At 47.2% G+C, this 18278-nt stretch overlaps 2 protein-coding genes across 5 annotated transcripts in view; one reads left to right on the forward strand and one right to left on the reverse strand.

The window, feature by feature from the left end:
- Fam161b (FAM161 centrosomal protein B) overlaps window positions 1-7632 on the reverse strand; it is a 16196-nt gene extending 8564 nt beyond the window's left edge. For 2 of the 4 annotated variants that reach the window (XM_029541233.1, XM_029541232.1), the window contains exons 1-5: window positions 7506-7632; window positions 4397-4716; window positions 2783-3336; window positions 1633-1970; window positions 531-658 (exon numbers count right to left, since the gene is read on the reverse strand). In XM_029541233.1, coding sequence (XP_029397093.1) covers window positions 531-658; window positions 1633-1970; window positions 2783-3336; window positions 4397-4716; window positions 7506-7559 — 1394 coding nt within the window. In that variant the 5' untranslated portion in view covers window positions 7560-7632. The remainder of the gene's footprint in view (window positions 1-530; window positions 659-1632; window positions 1971-2782; window positions 3337-4396; window positions 4717-7505) is intronic. The other 2 variants (XM_029541235.1, XM_029541234.1) reach the window with 2 other exon arrangements.
- Window positions 7633-7783: 151 nt separating this feature from the next.
- Coq6 (coenzyme Q6, monooxygenase) overlaps window positions 7784-18278 on the forward strand; it is an 11553-nt gene continuing 1058 nt past the window's right edge. Inside the window, exons 1-11 of the mRNA XM_021202597.2 lie at window positions 7784-8044; window positions 12041-12175; window positions 13258-13316; window positions 13686-13809; window positions 15378-15508; window positions 15997-16104; window positions 16181-16243; window positions 16528-16635; window positions 17190-17392; window positions 17468-17583; window positions 17700-17866. Of these exons, the coding sequence (XP_021058256.1) occupies window positions 7882-8044; window positions 12041-12175; window positions 13258-13316; window positions 13686-13809; window positions 15378-15508; window positions 15997-16104; window positions 16181-16243; window positions 16528-16635; window positions 17190-17392; window positions 17468-17583; window positions 17700-17866 (1377 nt within the window). The 5' untranslated portion in view covers window positions 7784-7881. The remainder of the gene's footprint in view (window positions 8045-12040; window positions 12176-13257; window positions 13317-13685; window positions 13810-15377; window positions 15509-15996; window positions 16105-16180; window positions 16244-16527; window positions 16636-17189; window positions 17393-17467; window positions 17584-17699; window positions 17867-18278) is intronic.

Below are 18278 nucleotides of genomic sequence, written 5' to 3' on the forward strand. Positions count from 1 at the left end.
TTTGTTTGTTTTTTGGTTTTTGGTTTTTTTTGAGACAGGGTTTCTCTGTCTAGCCCTGGCTGACCTGGAACTCACTCTGTAGACCAGACTGGCCTCGAACTCAGAAATCTGCCTGTCTCTGCCTCCCAAGTGCTGGGATTAAAGGCGTGCGCCACCACTGCCTGGCTTAGGCCCTTCTTCCTTATTCCTCAGGTTTTACCTTAGACATGTGTTCCAAAAGATGTGAGACCACGCCCCTCGGCTTCCCTGTGCTGTCATAGTCCTCTGTGCTTGCACTGCTCATAAGAAAGGGTAATCACCCTGAAAAATCCCATGTTTCAGACTGCATGTTATGTTGTAAATTTTCTAGGGCATCTCTAGCTTGACCCTGTGTCCTGCAGACTGAAAGGATGATAGCACATAATCCTGCCCCATCAGAGAATTCCTTCAGCCCTGGGCTGTTTCTGATAATGGAGAAGAGGCCCAGCTGCAGGGCCAGTTCCAGTACTTGGGGCTAAATCCTGCCATGACTGCTGTGGCCTCTTACTCACCGGACCGCAGATTCCCGCTTCCTGGTAGCATCTGTGATGTGCACAGGGAGAGTGTTGGCAGAAAAAGAAGCGAGACCACTCAGAGAATGACTCCTTGGCAAGGGAGTCGCTGTTGGCTGAGGGGACTTCTGCAAGAAAGGAGGTGACATTGGTGACAACATGATTAATTTCTATCCTAATTAGGACTCAGTTTCAGGGAAGGACTAAAACTGAGAATCTTTAATCCCCCACAATGGGGATAAAGTGAACAAGATATTGTTTAGTTACAAGGCCCACACTTTTTTTTCCAGGCCTAATGGTTTTTTTTTTGTTTGTTTGTTTGTTTTTGTTTTTCGAGATAGGGTTTCTCTGTGTAGCCCTGGCTGTCCTGGAACTCACTCTGTAGACCAGGCTGGCCTCGAACTCAGAAATCTGCCTGCCTCTGCCTCCCAATTGCTGGGATTAAAGGCGTGTGCCACCATGCCTGGCTCGGGCCTAATGTTTTTAATCAACCAAGAAGAGTTCTTTGGAATGTGTGATTAGTTTTGTCAATTTAATACACTTTAGAATTACTTGGGAAGAGAATCTCACTGAGGAACTGTCTGGATCAGGTAGCCCTGGGAGCATGTCAGCGGGGATTGTCTTGACTGTGTTAAGGTGAGAAGACTGGCCTTCTGTGTTAAGAGTGGAGAAAGAGCGCAGCACAGTGTGCATTCAGGAGCTCTTTGCTTTGACTGTAAACACGGTGAGCCACTTCAAGCTCCTGAGGCTTTGTTGTCATAACGAACTGCAACCTGGGAATAAAGCGAAAATAAGCCATTCCTCCCTTCAGCTGCTGTGGACAAGGGATTTTATCACAGCAACAGGAAGCGAAGCTAAGACAGACTGGCCTCAGAAGCTGGCTTGGACTCACATTTGCACAATCCCTCTAGGAAGGTGTGAAAGGGAATGTTCCTGTTTTCAGTTTACAGAACGTGGATCTGCATGCAACTGAGCAGGTATTCAAAAAATAAAAAAGACAAAAAAGTGTCAAGGCATGTGCCTCCCTTTGAGAGCTGGGCCTACTCTGTTACACTTTAAGATGCAGACCCTGACCCTCCCTGCTCCCTGCCTGTGTTCTCACCTTCCCTCCACCAGCAGTATCAGCATCACAGGATCGTGGAGTGTGACACAGGTTGGTAGTCCTTAGCAAGAAGGGCTTATTTCGAGTTGTCTCCCGTGTCTCCCTTCTCTCGGCAGCTCTTTTCTGGAAAGCCTTGTAAAGGCCCTCATAGTCGGGGACCACAGGGTTCACCTTAGGCTGGAATCCAAACTCAGTCTGTAGAAAGCTCAGCTTCTCCTCCTGGGTGCGTGTAGCCGTTCGGGGAGCCCTGTTTCCGGTGGTGCTGACAGGGGAGGAAGCCATCCGGAGCGTGTCCATGGCCCTCATCTGGATTCGGATTTTCCTGAGGAGCTCTGCTTCTATGAAGAGGCAATAAAAGAAGAGGATCCGGAGAATGCCTCCCCCATCCCCTTTTGAGACAGACTCACTACGTAGCCCAGATTGGTCTCTGATTTATCCAAGCCCTCCTGCCTTGCCCTCCTGAGTTTGAGGGATTACATGCACAGGCAACCACAGGTCCATGCTTTCCCTCCTTTAAACACTAACAGTAGTGTGCTAAAGCCAGTGGTAAATGCAAACAAACAAAGTTAACAATCATCCCCCAAGGAATTCACTCCCCTCAGAGATGAGATGAGGGCTGGGGAGGCGGCCTTCCCGGGGGCAGCAGGCTGGAGATGGCACTGGCTGACGGAGGTCCTTTATGTCTCATGCCATTTGCTTCCATACCTATGCCAGTCCAGAGGCTGTAGTGTGTGCTTCCTGAGAGGCCACCAGGCTGAGCCTGGGGGCAGAACTGCTGTAGGACCTCACTACAGACCAGTGGGTCTCAGCCAATGGGTCTCAGCCAGTGGGTCTCCACCCCTTTGGGGGGGGTGTCATATATCAGATATTCTACATATCAGATAGTATATCATGATTCATTACAGTAGCAAAATTATAGTTATGGAGTAGCAAGGAAATAATTTTATGGTTGGGGGTCACCACAACATGAGGAACTGTATTAAAGGGTCAAAGCATTGGGAAGGTTGAGAAGCACTGTGGGTCAGACCCAGCTCATGGAGCATGGGTTATCTCTACCCCACTATAACCCCTAAATCTTGATCCTGAATTCCTGCAGCACCTCTGGGAACACCAGCCCACAGATAGCCAGAGGTGCCAAGATTACCCTTACCCTGGAGTTTGTCGCCAAGGGCTGGTTCTAGAATGGACTTGGGGATCTTTCTAGAAGTGGCCTTCTTTGGGGGGACCTTGGTCTGAGCCACCGCAGCCGAGTCCCTCTGTGGAGTATCTTTCTTCTGCTGCCCTTTCTTCTCAAGGAAGCTGAAGGGCTTCAGGGAGGAGAGAAGTTGCTCCTTTCTCTTCTGAATCCCAGCATGCCTCCTTGCCTCTCTACGCTCCATCATCTCCTGATAGAGGGGCAGGTAGACGTGTGCGGGCACAGGCTGGGCCCGGAACTGACGATGGCACTCCGCCTCTTCCTGGCCCTGCTTCTGGGCCTGTAGCCTTTCCTGCTCAAAAGAGGCAGGTGAGGCCAGCCACTGGGCCTTCTTCCGGGCCTCACGCAGTGTCATGCGGAATGGCTGAGGGACAGTGATGGAAGATGCCCAAGAGCAAACACTTCTGTGTTGGGAGGGAGGCCCAGACTCTGAGGTTGGCAGGATCTGAGCCTTGGGAATGTCAGAAGGAAAGCTAGTCATGGAGCTGCAGCGCCTCATGGAGCCATGCCTGGGGGAGAGAGCAGTTCTGTGTGGACCCAGCAGACAGGACATGAGGCTCCTCTCAGAGCCCCTCTTTCTTTTCCTCCCTGCCCAGCAGATCATAACCAAAAGACTTCTTAGTCTTGATCCCAAAGCCCCAAAGGCCTCTAAGTTCTTAACCTTATCAGCTAGGCTTCCCTTCTTGCTACAACACGGGCGCTCTTAGCAGCCCAACAGGAGCTATCTTCTAAGAATTCATGCAGGAATTGCCACTTGCATTCTGATAACTGCATACAGTGTAGTCGGGTAGCATAGGGCCACAGAGTCAGAAGGATCCAATTCAAACCTCCCTCAGGTTTTTGGATTTCCCATGTAGAGTGGCAGAAATATTATCCACTTATAAGGTTATTGGGAAGAGAGAACATATTTCATTCGATAAAGGCCAGTGTAGTGGCATGACATGCCTGAAGCCTTTGAGAGCTGTAACTGGGAAGTTCAGGAGTTTGGGGCCAGCCTGGACTACATGAGAGACTGTCTCAAAAAAAAAAAAAAAGATAAAGCATATATGATTTAAGAGATGTGGACACAGGCAATGAACCTTGTCGTCTTTGGAGGAAAAGATGTTTGGGAAAGGCATCCCTTTGCTCAGTTCCACTAATTCATGAACTGAATGTGTTGCCCACAGTTACCAAGGATCACTGAGTAAGAATCAAGACACGTGGGCTGGAGAGATGCTCAGCAGTTAAGAGCATTGGCTGCTCTTCCAGGGGACCTGGGTTTGATTGCCAGCACCCACGTGGCAGTTCAGAGCTGTCTGTAACTCCAACTCCAGGGAATCCAATGTTGCTCTGCTCTCCATGGTCACTAGGCATGAACATGGTATACATACAAGCAGGCAAACACCCATTGACATGAATATATTTAAAAAGAATCACAACATGCAGCAGATCCGAGAGCTAATTGGGCTGCGTCTTAGCTAAGTGGTAACGTGCAGAGGTGGCCTTACAGAGGGAAAGGCAAGGCCCTGAGACATGGTATGACTGTCCTGCTGCACTGGAGCATGGCAGCCACTGAGTGCAATGTCTTACCTAAGAGATGGAGGGTCCTGCTCTTGTTTCCCCCTGCTCTTGTCTTGGAAGAAGCTCTCCAAGTCGTCCTCATCCTCAGAGCCATTCAGATCACTATCTGGATCAGACTGAAAGAGAGACTCAGATAGATCCCACCCGCCTCTCTGCTTCGGGACCTGTGGGGTTCTGTAAAAGCTCCCCGAGGAGTCGGAAGTACAATCTGTGTCCTCCTCTGGGCTGAGGAACTCATGGAGTTTGCCAGCTCTGGGCAAAACCAGCCCATCTCCAAACAGCTCATCTTCTGGCTCAGTGTCTGAGGAGGAGGATTTGGGGGGAAATATCTAAAACAAAACAGAAATCAGTGAGAGTTAAACTCTAATTTCAAAGGTTCTCAAGACATGGCTGTAGCTTCACTTTGAATGCTTTGGTATACCAGGGACCAGGAAGGGGCAATGGAAAGTAAGATGCATTCTTCATTCAAAAGGCATTGAACAACACAGTGTACGTATGTGCCTGGCTGTGCATAGCAAAGGCTGTAGAAGAACTAATGGCAGTTCTCTGCTCCATTCAGTACAGAAAGAGGACTCTGCGTACCTAACCTGAGCCACACAGTATGTTTCCAGTGCTCCAGGAATCCTGCCCATGACCTGGCTACGTTCTGCTCCCAGTTCACTTGAGATTTATATAATTCTTACCCTTCTTCATTTTCTTATTTTCCCATTGACACCCTTACTTTTCTCATACTCTAACCAGTTTCCACACCATCACTAGGAATGGATGATTAGTGGGGAGATGATGTATCTTGGAGAAAGAGCAGCATGGAGAGTGGAACTCCTAGCCGGAGTTTAAATGCTTTAAAGGCTACGAGTGAAGTGCAGTGGTCTTGCCTAGCATGCTCAAGGGGATCAAGCGTTGGTCTCATTCCCCAGCACTGTGAAGCATCAGCATCCAATTACATCCATCCATTTGTGCATACAAGACAATATGGGTTGGGTGCCTAGTATGTCATTGTCTTAGTATTTCTATTGCTGTGATGAAACACCACGACCAAAAAGCAAGTTGGGAAGAAAGGGTTTATTTGGCTTCCACTTCCACTTTGCTGTTCATCGATGAAGGAAGTCAGGACAGGAACTCAAGCAGGACAGGAACCTGGAGGCAGAAGCTGATACAGAGCCCACAGAAGAGTGCTGCTTACTGGCTTTCTCCCCTGGCTTGTTCAGCCTGCCTTCTCAGAAACCAGGACTACCAGCCCAAGGATGGCCCCACCAACCATGGGCTGGGCCCTCTCCCATTGATCACTAACTGAGTAATGCTTTACCCTTGGCTCTCATGGAGGCATTTCCTTAACTGAGGTGATCCTAGCCTGTGTTGCCAGTACAGCCATGAAGTCTGTGTTCTGGTGAGAGCAAAAGGAGAACATGGGAGGATAACATAAGTAAGTGTGCGATTGGAAGGCTTGTCTGCGGCAACCCATCAGAGGGCACTGGGAGGGCACCAATCCTCAGGATTAAATGTATCAGTTTGTTGCACAACATCATGGAAAACTATCGCAGATGCCCAGGGATGGATTAGGATCAGCGGGTTCAGACTGTTTTGAGAAGGATTGGGAAGAGGGATCAACTCTGGACAGGCACTGTGATGAATGAGAACAGGCTAGAAAGGTAGATAGCTGTGCAATATTTCAGGGCAAAGGTAAGCAATTGATAAGGAAGCATAATCACTTAGAAGACAGGAGTGTTAGTGATTCTGCACTTACGTTGTGGACCCAGGAAAAGCACTGACGCTTGCTGACCTCACTTCTGCCCTAGGCTGTGTCTGTTAGGCAGAGTGCAGATGCTCTTTCACTCATGATGTGGCTGTATCCAGATAAGTCCATTCTAAGTCACAGTGGTTTAAGTAAAAAGCTACTAATGCATTAACCTAGTGAGCAGGGCACTTAGAGAATAGCTATTGTTCCTGCTCCTGATTGTGCGACTCACTAGAAATGGCAAGTCCCTGAACACTGTGTCACCAAAACAGAGAGACTATCCTATTGCTATTTAAAGAAAGACTGAAATCTAGAGCTGGGAATTTAGCTCTGCGGAGAGCACTTGCCTAGAATGCACAGGACCCTGGGCTCAGTCCTATTTTTCATAAAAACAGAAAAATAAAAGTTTGGAGTATTGTTTCTACTGAATGCACGCTTGTCCATCATTATAGTGTGGAGAGCAAACTGACCCACTGAAGTCGGGGTGTCTGACTGTGAGTGTTAGGGTGATCTTTATTGTCTCTATTGAGACCTGTAGTGATAGAGGGACGGTGTGACTGGAGGACAGTGGCCTGAGATGTCCTTAGCGTGGCAGGTACAAAGGCCAGCAGTGGACTACTGATGATTAGTGGCAACTGGAGCAGTCCATCTGAGTTAAAGATAAGTTTGTACTGTAACCCTAGCTCTGTGACTGAAGAACATGTGATCTAGAGCAAAACTCTCTCCTTCCCCGGCCCCTCTCTCTCTGTTGTGACAGGGTCAAAGGGTGACCTTGAACTCTTTATCCCTATTTTTTAATTTTTTTTTTTTTTACTATTTTGAGTATTTTGAGTTGTAACTAGGCAACTGCCAGCGTAGTTTATGCTTTTAGAGATTTGGGGGCAAATTGCTTAACCCATCTGTTTTCTTTTCTAGAAAATGGGTTTGAGAGGATACAACACATTAAACACATTCAGTTTAATGAATTTTAATATATTTGAAGAGCTGCGTTTCGGTGCGTTTTCCTTACTCTAAAACGACAGCAAAAATCTTGGAAGCTTTTAGAAGTCTCTCCCTGTTTCTCCTCACCTCCTCAGCCCCATGCAATGACGCGCCCCCTAGATTTGCCTTTTCTGGATAATCATATTAAGATAGAGATCGCTTTTAAGATTTTCAAGGTTAATTCCTGGTCTTTTATTAATACGGTCCCTGGTATCAGAGCCCGGTACAAGACACAAATGACCCACATCCCCAAGCCTGATTCTCTAAGTGCCTAAGCGCTGCCAATTTTAATTCTTCGCCCTTTGGTGACACGCCCCTGACTGTCTCCACGGCAACGCTAAACAGTTTCCACTCTTGAGGATTCCTTGCTGAGGCATCCGACTTCCTCCTCTCTCCACTCACCTCACGGCTCCACTCGGCGCACTCGGGGCCTCCCGCAGTCCTCCCCACAGTCATCTTCCTAACTAGAGAGAGAAGCAGAGGTGACAGCAGCGGTGACAACGGTGACAGCGGCGCCGGCGGCGAGGTACTGCTAGCCACGCCCCTTCACGGCTTTAGCCTCGGATTGGTTTTCAGTCTCTAGTCTGTTCCGCCCAATGAGGCAAGCGCATCTTCTGATTGGATAATTTTCTTCAACCATTTTATTTCCGGTTCTGAAGACAGGGCTAAAACCCCACAGGGTGGAAGACTGCCCCGGAAGCACTTTCCAGGACCTATCAGCGAGAAGTCCCGGGCGCGGACGCGGGCAGGAGTCATTGTGGCGGCCCGCGTTGGTTCCATGGCAGGTTTGCTCTGCGTTCGCTGGAGTTCCGCGCAGCTCGCAGCCAGAGGAGGCCCGCTAGTTGCCTGTCGGCGATGGGCGGGCTCCTCGGCAGACACCGTGTACGATGTGGTGGTGTCAGGAGGAGGCCTGGTGGGCTCTGCCATGGCTTGTGCCTTGGGTAGGTGCATCTCGACCGCAGGCTGGAGGATCTGGGCTGCGGAGGGACGGTGCTCACCGTAGGAGTCGGGACGCTGTCCAGAGACCTAGCATGCCTGCCCTGGCGCTTTGCTTACTGTCCTTCCAGGGGAGCCCTCGGGAATGGCATGGGTCCTGCGGGATCACAAGTGGGCGGGCCTTTCTAAGTCTATCTCACCCCTGAGAACTGCCCAGGATTGTTTATGAGCACCTCGAGAGGCATCGGGCTTTGTGGTATCGGATGATAGAGCGGATTAGCCTCGAAATCACAGAGCTCATCTTCCTCTGTCTCTGAGAGCTGGGATTAAGGGCCCGCGCCCCCACTCCTGGTCGTAAAGCTGCTTTATTAAGATAACATTCATCTAGTTATAAGTCCTCTCACTTAAAGCGTACAGTCCAATGCATTTTTAATATATTCGCAGAGCTATTCAGTAACTACAATAAGTTTTATTAGTTTCCTTACTTTAAAAAAGCAAAAAAAGGACTTGGAACTCATTAGATACCACCCCACATTTCTCCTCATCCCCTCAGCCCTAGAGACTCTCCTACTTTCTGTCTGTAGAGTTACCTTTTCCAGATAGTTATATGTAGCTGGACATATACTCTGTTTTAAAGGTTAATCCTATTTGGAGCCTGTATCAGAACAGCTTTTGCTTTGAGGGCTGACGCCATCCTCAATTGTGTGTATGTGCCACCTTTAGTCATATGTGCTCCTTTATCAACTGTTGAGCATGTGCTTGGTTTTCACTTTTGACCCGTAAGGAATGATGCTAGTAGGGACATTTTGTGTGCAAGCTTTTGGTGTGGACAGTGTTGATCATCTCGAGGCTATTTACTAGTGAAATCTCTGGGTTATGTGGTAACGCTGATGTTTTGAAGCCCTGCCAGACTTTGAGAGAGTGCCCCAGTTTACATTATCACTGACAGTAGATGAGTGCTCACGTTTCTCCTGACCCTGACAACACTATCTGCTGCCTTTTTCTTTGTCCTCTGAAGTTCGTAGGAAGTAGCTTGTGTTTATATTTACCTAATGACCAATGGTGTTGATAAATTTACCAAGTGCTGGCATGACGTAGCACTGTTTCTGGGCCCTTCGAAACTTTAACATTAACATTTTGGTGGCTCCCTCTTTTGTTAGGTTTTTCTCTGGGCTCTTTTCTGAGCGTCACGGGGAAGGAAGACAACAGCTCTTTTACTAACGTTCACACACAATTCTGTTTTGTTATTGTTTGTTTTTCTGTCTAGCAAAGCATTATTTTAAAATTCAGGAGTGACTGTTAAAATCATGGTAGTAAAAAGCATGGTGTTTTTTGGCAGGAGGATCAGAAGTTCAAAGCCATCTTTGGGTTACATAGAATGCAAAACTCCCAAAACAAACAAAAATATGTAACTAAGGTATTTCCAATAGTTTTTGTTTGTTTGTTTGTTTGAAATAAGGTGCTGCGTAATCTTGGCTGGTCTGGACCTTTAACTGATCCTCCTGCCTCTGCCTCCCAAATGCTGGGCTCCCAAACACGCTGTTACTCCTGCATTATAAAAGTGTACTGACTTTCCCCTTCAGTCCCCTGTTTTCCATAATTCTTCCTAAAACTCACAACTAATTGTTGTTTTCGGCTTGTGTTTCCCTTTGACATTTGAGTTTGGGAACAATTCCCTGCATAATTGCACAGTTCCATTCTTAATCCATTCTTGTCATATTATTTGGTTTTTATTTTGAGCCTCCTCCTCCTCCTTGAGCCCCTGGGTAGCCAGGAATACAAGTGTACACCACTACGCCAGGGCTTCTCACTTGATTTCTAGGTGGTTTATTTCTCATTTCAAAAACAGTTACATTAAATAGTTAAGAAATAAAATACACTACCTGGGGTGTATTTTATAATGTACTTGGAAATCTAATTCTTTTCCTTTCAGTTTTATCTTCCCCAACAAACATACAGCACCTACTTTATGGGTTCGCAGCTGGAAATAATAATCTAAGGGAAGAAGGTAGGGAATGTGGAACCTGGAAAAGGACACTGATAACCAGGGGGGAGGAAGCATGACAGGAAAGCTCCCTCACAGAGGGACAAGTAGCTGGTATGTGCTGGGGGACAAAGTGTCTGCTGTGGAGAACACACCTGGGAAGCAAGGCCAGATCACAGGGATTGGTCGATCATAGAGCAATACCACCTTCAGAGTGAGGGGCAGGGTGATGGGGACTAGAAGACCATGATTTTGAGCAAGCGTGCCTCGGGCCCTCCTTCCTCTTGCTGCCCAGCAAGAGGGATCAGCACCACTGGGCTGGCTGCTGCTCACTCCCGTTCCACGGCCGCCATTCTCCACTCGTGTGCCTGTCATAATGGTGCCTATTCACCACCAGTGTGCAGGGACAGTGCCTGCAGGCACATGTGGCATTCATGGATGACACCAGTCGCTTTATCATCTGGAACGTAAAGGCCCATTGTTCACACTTTTGGAGTCAGAGAGGGAGGCTCGGAGGTTGCAGTAATCCTGCTGCTGGGTCCTAGATATCCACTGGTTGGCCTGTGGGATGACCTGCAACTGTTAATAAGGCATTTGTAGGTTTTAAAGGCATGTACCATGTGGCCAGCTTGATTTTCTTTGTGTCTGTGTACATTATGTGCACATGAGTGCAGTGTCTAAGGACGTCAGAAAAGGGTGTTGGGTCCACAGGCTGGAGTTAGAGTTGGGAGCCTCTGGCCATGGGTGATGGCTGCACTGCCCTCTGCAGGAGCAGTCCATGTTCTTTACTAGTGAGCTCCTTCTCCCCATATTGCAAAGTAAAAAAACCCTATTTCCTAATGATGCCACATTGCTTCAACTTTATTGGCAAATTACATTCTTGTTCCTACGCAGTCTCTGGAACTTTCTCAGGTACTGGGAGACTGTGCTGCAGGCCTTCTCTCAGTAATGCTTCCACGTTCCATGTTTTCACTTCAGATGTTTTAGGATCAGATTTGTAGTGTATTTTTTTTTTAATTCTTTATTTTATCTTGAGACTATAGTGAATTTTGCTTTCTTAAAATGCTCCATTGTTAGGTTTCTGTCCAGCTCTCCCCAACTCCTCAATTTCTCCTGTGTGTGCCCATGACTACGCAATTATAGCATGGAGGTGAAGCCCAGGCCGTGCATGTGTGAGGCATGTGTTACACTGTTGAGATGTAGGTGTGAGGCTCATGTTACACTATTGAGCTGTGTGCATCCCAGCCAATGATGTGTCAGTTTTAGTGAGTTCACTTTAAAGCTAAGAATTAGATGGATAGAGTTTTATTTTTTATTCTTCCTTCCTAGTGAATTCTACTTGCTGGTAATACATTTTTCCATTATTTGAGTCTTTGTGTGTGGCGTGTAGTGCGTTCTGTCTGGAGAAGCCTTACAGTTGTGTAGAGTGGCTGTCTCAGGTCAAATGGCAGGATGGTGTTAGGGCTCAGGATATGTGTAACTACTCCCTCCTAGGGAATTGGAATGATTATTTTTGCAGTACTGAGGATTGAACTAGAACCTCACACTTGGTAGGCACAACATCCAGAGCTATGTCCCCAGCCTAGAAATTTCATTTCCAAGGCTAAGGGACCAGTTGATTTTCTGTTTTACTTTTTGTTGGTGTCTTGTCTTTTGTTTGCTTTGGGACATGCTCTTATTCTGTAGCCTTGGTTGACTGAAATCATAGCAATCCTCCTGCCTTAGCCTCCAGATGTGAAACCCTGGAACTGGTTTATATTTGTTTCTGAATACTTAAAACATAAAAATTATACATATTAATAATGTACCTTGTAATATTTTGATTCATGCAGGCATTGTATAATTTTAAATCTGCTTAAACATTTATGCTCTTAAATTTATTATTTATGAAGACTTTAAAAATTCTTCTCACTTTTAAGTGTATAGCACATCATTATTAGATATAGTCGCCCTACTGGGTAGTTAAGTCCTTGCCTTCTGTAAAATGATTTAAAATGTCAGTTTTTTTCTTCTTTAGGGCATGATATTCACTTTCATGACAAGAAAATCCTGTTGCTGGAAGCGGGTCCAAAGAAAGCCCTGGAGAAATTGTCAGAGACTTACAGCAACAGAGTCAGCTCCATATCCCCCGGTTCCACAACCCTGCTCAGTAGTGAGTACAGGAGCCTGTCTCCTGGGTCCTTTCCTCCGCTTTCCAGTGCGTTCAGTAGGGCAGTCACAGGGGTGTGTGAGAGAAGACCACAGTGGGGAGGGAGCAGGTAGGCATGGCCACAGTGAGCAGGGGAGCTGGTGGGTGTGGTCATAGTTGATGATGCAGACTGCTGAAGATGATCATGTGTCAAGTCTGGCAAGGACATCCCTGGGACATGGGCATCTGTCACGTGACCTTCATGTAACTGGTAGGCCATTACTGTTTGGTCTCCTGCATCTCTGTGACCTAATGGTGAGCATTCACCCTGCTCCAAGTCTGTCCTCACCTGGGCTGGAGAGTCTACATTTTAATGGCCTTTTTTTGGTGGGGAGGGCAGTGGATGAGTTGTCTTCATGTTTGTGCTAGGCAGTACGCCCTCAGGCCATCCTGTCTGAAACCGGTCTATCTAAGGTTAAATTCTTCAGTCACTTTATATAGCTATATATGTCCCATCTGCTGGGATTATAGGAGGCACCGCCACTAGCCACTTCACATGGTACTGGGTGTGAAACCCAGCTGTTTTGCTTCAGAATGGAGCTACCTCCTCAGTTTGTACAGCTCTGTCTTTTTAAAATGTCTACCTAACATCATATTGTGTGTGTGTGTTCATTCTGTCTCTCTCTCCAGCTAGAATATTAGCTGCATAAGGGAGTTTGGTCTGCTCTAGACCTAAAATTATAACTGACTCTTGGTAGATATTTCTTCTAAGTAAGAATTTCTTCAAAAATTAATTTTACTCCGTGCCATGAAGAGTTGAAAACAATCTTTAGAACGTTTATAGCTAGTAAGCTAGTAAGGAAAAAGAATGATATCAATTTAGTTTTCCTTTTTGAATTCTTGCTACTTTACTGTGATCTGGCCCGTTGGGTCTTTTTTGTGCTTTATAATCTGGACCTGAGAGAGGCAGGGCTTTGTCCCTAACAGCACTCAGTTTTACCTTCTGGTTTAGGAGAGCACTGAAAACAACCTCCTACTTAACAGGATGGAGAGACCCAAGGGGGCTGGGGCCAGGGTCACATGAGGTCACTGTGTTTCTTTCGTAGGTTTTGGTGCATGGGACCACATCTGCAATATGCGCTGCAAAGCCTTCCGGCGGATGCAGGTGCCTGCTTGCCTTAACTCTGTCGGGGTGTCTTGTCTGCTCACAGTACCTTGTTAGAGTCCGCTTGCTCTAGGCCTTTTATGAATCAAAATTTAAATTTAGTGTGGGGGCATTCTTGAGAATCTGCTTACTTTTTAATTAAATAATTTAATCTTTTGAGATAAGGGATGTAGCTGAGGCTTGCCTGACTACCTGTGTCCACTTTCCGGGAGTTGGGGTCACAAGTGTGCCCATGTTCCTGACCACGAGTCTCACTTTATGTCCTGCCAGAGAGGTGGATAGTCTGTGCTGTGCTGCCCCACACCCTGGACAGTGCTGCTCAGCTTTGGGTTGTCTTTGGTGTGGATCCACTTCACTCTGTGTTTGCAGGTGTGGGACTCCTGCTCAGAGGCCTTGATAGTGTTCGACAGGGACAAGCTGGATGACATGGGCTATATAGTGGAAAATGATGTCATCATGCATGCCCTCACCAAACAGCTGGAGGCTGTGGCAGGTGAGCTACCATCTCTACTTCCTCTCTGGGAAGTGATTGCCAGAGGAGAAGACCCTTCCTCAGACACTGTAGCCACGCATGGTGGCACACTTTAATGCCAGCATGAGGGAGGCAGAGGCAGAGGCTGGTAAATAAGAGCTGGGAAAAGAGCCAAGGCTGGAGTGATCGCCTAGCTGTCTCAAGGCCTCGCACCAGGGGCTGGTAAGATGGCTCAGCAGGTAAGAGCACCTGACTGCTCTTCCAAAGGTGCAGAGTTCAAATCCCAACAACCACATGGTGGCTCATAACCATCCTTAACGAGATCTGACTCCCTCTTCTGGAGTGTCTGAAGACAGCTACAGTGTACTTACGTATAATAAATAAATAAATCTCTCTAAAAAAAAGACCCTGCATCAATCCCGAGTAGCAGAAACAAAGCCTAGAACAGTAAACCATCCATCCATCCAAAATCTGTATACAAAATATTCACAGCACTGTTTACCAACTGCCAGAAAGTGGAAACAACCCAAATTCTATTGATTGATGAGTCAAGAAATACAACTCGATACATCTATTCAATGAAATGTTATTTGGCAATAAAAGGGAGTGTATTACTAGCCCATGTTACAGTGTGACTGAATCTCAGAAACATGCTAAGTGAGGAATCCAACACATTAAGGCAGTGGTTTCATCCACCGTCTGAGCTGTTGAGAACAGACAACTGCAGAAAGATAAAAGCAGTTGCCAGGGGTGGTACTACACAGAGAAACTCTGTCTTGAAAAAACAAAAAATTAGGAGTGGTGTAATAGTGGTAGATCAGTTGTCTAGTGTGTAACCTTGGGCTCTGTCAACAGACAGAATCACTGTGTATATGTGTGTGTGTGTGTGTGTGTGTGTGTGTGTGTGTGTGAAAGAGAGAGAGAGAGAGAGAGAGAGAAACTTGGTATGAACCTAGGATCTATAGTGTGTTAGGTAACTGCATTTCCATTGTCCTGCCTACATCCTTATCCCTCTTCAAGCTATTTTGAAATCTGTAATACGTTCTTGTCTTGAAAAACCTTTTTTCAAGAAACAGACAAATAAACAACCCCCCGCCAAAAAAAACAAACAAACAACTTTTGAAGGCTAGACCATATTTTATCCTGTGGGGTGTTCCCTCCTGCTTGCTCAAATGCAGAATGAAACTGGGAAAAGAACTAGGCTAGAATTCACACCACACCCCCATGTGTATATTGAGGGCATTGTTGAGATAGGGTTTCTCTGTGTAGCCCTGGCTGGTCTAGAACTTCCTATGTAGCCTAGGCTGGCCTGAAACTCATAGAGATGTACCTTCATCTGCTAGGACTAAAGGTGTGCTCCACTATGCCAGGCTGAGCTTTCTCTTTTTAACTTTGTGACATCAAGCTGTTCCTGGCTTGTTCTTTACCAGCAGTTCCTGGGCCAGAGCATTAACCATCTGATTACCTTTAGATCTTTTCTCATCAGGAAATGAGAGGACAGGGCTAGCCAGAGACCCCGCTTTTAGATCACTTACAGCTTGCCCTCTCTTTGACCTTTCTGATATTTGCTTCGTTCTTTTCTCCTGCAGATCGAGTGAAGGTTCTCTATGAGAGCAAAGCTGTTGGCTATTCCTGGCCTGGTCCATTTTCCATGGCAGACTCCAGCCCTTGGGTCCATATTACCCTAGGTGATGGCAGTACCCTCCAGACCAAACTGTTGGTAGTTGAAGATTCTTACTTTGTCAGGGGTCTTGCATGTCCACACCTTACATTCTAGGGTCTGTAGTTTCAGATGGAAACCATGGGTTGACTTTAGGTTATTGTCTCTAGAACAACCAGTCCCTATTCAAGACAGCCGGAGCTGAGATGGTCTTACCCATCCTGTACTGAAAGCAACCTCATTGGCCAGCTTAGGGTAGGATAGTCAGACTCCCAGGACAGGATGGGACAGGAGTGTTGGGGACGCCGGCTGTTCCTTTCCTGTCACAGAGGTCCCAGTGGCGTTCATCTTGCAGCTCTCATTCTAAGTCCAGTGCCTGTTCTGTGCCTGACTTCTCTCTCTCGTTCACGCATCCAGAGGCTCTGCTTGAATATTACTGTTGCTGGCACCTTTTGGTTCAGATAGCCACTTGGTCCCGTTGGCTCCAGGCTTAGCAGTTTGATGACTGCAGTGGTTCTAAGACTTAGCAGCATCTTGTCTCCACGCAGATTGGTGCTGATGGGTACAAGTCAGGAGTGAGGCAAGCTGCCGGGATCCAGAATGTCAGCTGGAAGTATGACCAGTCTGCTGTGGTGGCCACTCTCCACTTATCAGAGGTAATCTCTTGAGCTGCCCATCGGGACCTTGTCCCGAGCACTCAGCACCCCTTACAAGAATTGTCTTTTATTCTAGGCCACAGAAAACAATGTAGCCTGGCAGAGATTTCTTCCCTCTGGGCCTATTGCTCTGCTCCCGGTAAGTGGTCCTCTGGCCAGTTAGCTCAAAGGTGGCCTGCCTTAGTCTTAAGAGCTCTACTGCCTTTCGGCCTGCTTTACCGGGCTCTGTTCCAGGAACGCACTGCTTCCTTCACTCAGTTTCCATTGCTTAGAAACACCTATGTTCAGAGAGCAGGTTTCCGTTGCTCTTGTTTGTCTTTCAGAACTGTCCCCAGGCTGGCCTGACACTCGCTGCCTCTGCCTACTGTGATTACAGGCAGGCATGTGCCACCACACCAGGCTAAGGCTTTTCTTTTGACACAGCTCTCCGATACCTTGAGTTCCTTGGTCTGGTCCACATCACACGAGCATGCGGCAGAACTGGTCAGCATGGATGAGGAAGAATTCGTGGATGCCATCAACTCTGCCTTTGTGAGTACCCCTTGTCCAGCTGCTGGTGTGATGAGGAAAAAGGCCATCACGCACCTTCCTCTTAGCAAGGGCAGAGTCTGAGGGCACAGAGAAAAATGCAAAACAGTGGAGGCTGTGTGGTGCACGGGTCATTTAGTGTAGATCCCTGTGTAGCAGAGCAGAGCACCTTTGGTGCAGTGCCCTCTGTGTAACAGGCTCTGGAGAGCTTCTGCCTGTGGGAAACCCACAGTCAAGTGAGCGAGAATGACAATCTATGTCCCATGTCAGATGTAGGCCGAAGGAGAGCATGGGGTGAGCAGCCCTCCAGATCCTTTGTGACTGTTGCCAAGAACTGGAGAACGGTAAAGTTCAGTTTTAGTCTGGGGCCAACCCAGGAATACTTTGGCATAATCCTAAATAAAACCTGCCGGGTTTGTCACCCATGAACAAATTAGTTTAGGCTTGTTACATAGCCTTACCCTTAGCTTTGGTTATAAAAACAGGGTCTTGGGTGAGTTTTTATTTGTTTGCTGGTCACTAATCAAATCCCACTGTTTGGGGCTGATGGCGTGCAGTGGAGTGATGTTCACCACACAGACTTCGTCGACTCTGCCAGCGCCATGGTGCGTCATGCTGTCGCCTTTCTGAAGCCCACTAAGGTCTCAGCCCGTCAGCTGCCCCCAAGTATAGCCAAGGTGGATGCTAAGAGCAGAGCCCTCTTTCCTCTGGGGCTGGGACATGCTGCTGAGTACGTCCGGCCTCGGGTGGCTCTAATTGGGTAAGACTATCATGGAGTAGGCCACTGCTTTCTGTGTTTGCTGGAGGCCACACCTGAATGTTGCTTTATTCTTAGTGATGCAGCCCACAGAATCCATCCACTTGCGGGACAAGGTGTCAACATGGGCTTCGGGGATATTTCCAGCTTGGTTCATCATCTCAGTACAGCGGCCTTCAATGGGAAGGACCTAGGTAAGGGTTCAGGTACCCTGTCATCAGGGAGAGCAGCAGCAGAGTCTGCCGCAGACTAGAGGAGAGATTTACTGCTGCCATAAAGGGTTATCTTTGCTCTTGCTTTTTAACCGCAGGCTCCATGAGCCACCTCACAGGTTACGAGACAGACAGGCAGCGTCATAACACTGCTCTTCTGGCTGCTACTGACCTGTTGAAAAGGCTGTACTCTACCAGTGCCACTCCGCTCGTGCTGCTCAGGACATGGGGCTTGCAGGCAACTAACGCAGTGTCTCCTCTCAAAGTAAGTGGCCACTTCAGGCTCTTCCAAGGTTGTTTGTTTGTTTTGTTTTGTTTTGTTTTTAACTGAGGAAGGCCTACAAAAATTCTAAATTTCTTGGGATTAAAAGCATGTGCCACTTTGAAATGTAAATAAAGAAAATATCTAATTAAAAAAATGGGAAAAAAGGGGGGGAGGGTATAGGGAACTTTCGGGATAGCATTTGAAATGTAAATAAAGAAAATATCTAAAAAAAAATCATGTGCCACGCTGGGCATGGTGGCGCACGCCTTTAATCCCAGCACTTGGGAGGCAGAGGCAGGTGATTTCTGAGTTTGAGGCCAGCCTGGTCTACAAAGTGAGTTCCAGGACAGCCAGGTCTATACAGAGAAACCCTGTCTCGAAAAACCAAAAAAAAAAAAAAAAAAAAAAAAAA

The sequence above is a fragment of the Mus pahari genome, chromosome 7 (genome assembly GCF_900095145.1).
Source record: "Mus pahari chromosome 7, PAHARI_EIJ_v1.1, whole genome shotgun sequence".
Lineage (NCBI taxonomy): Eukaryota > Metazoa > Chordata > Mammalia > Rodentia > Muridae > Mus > Mus pahari.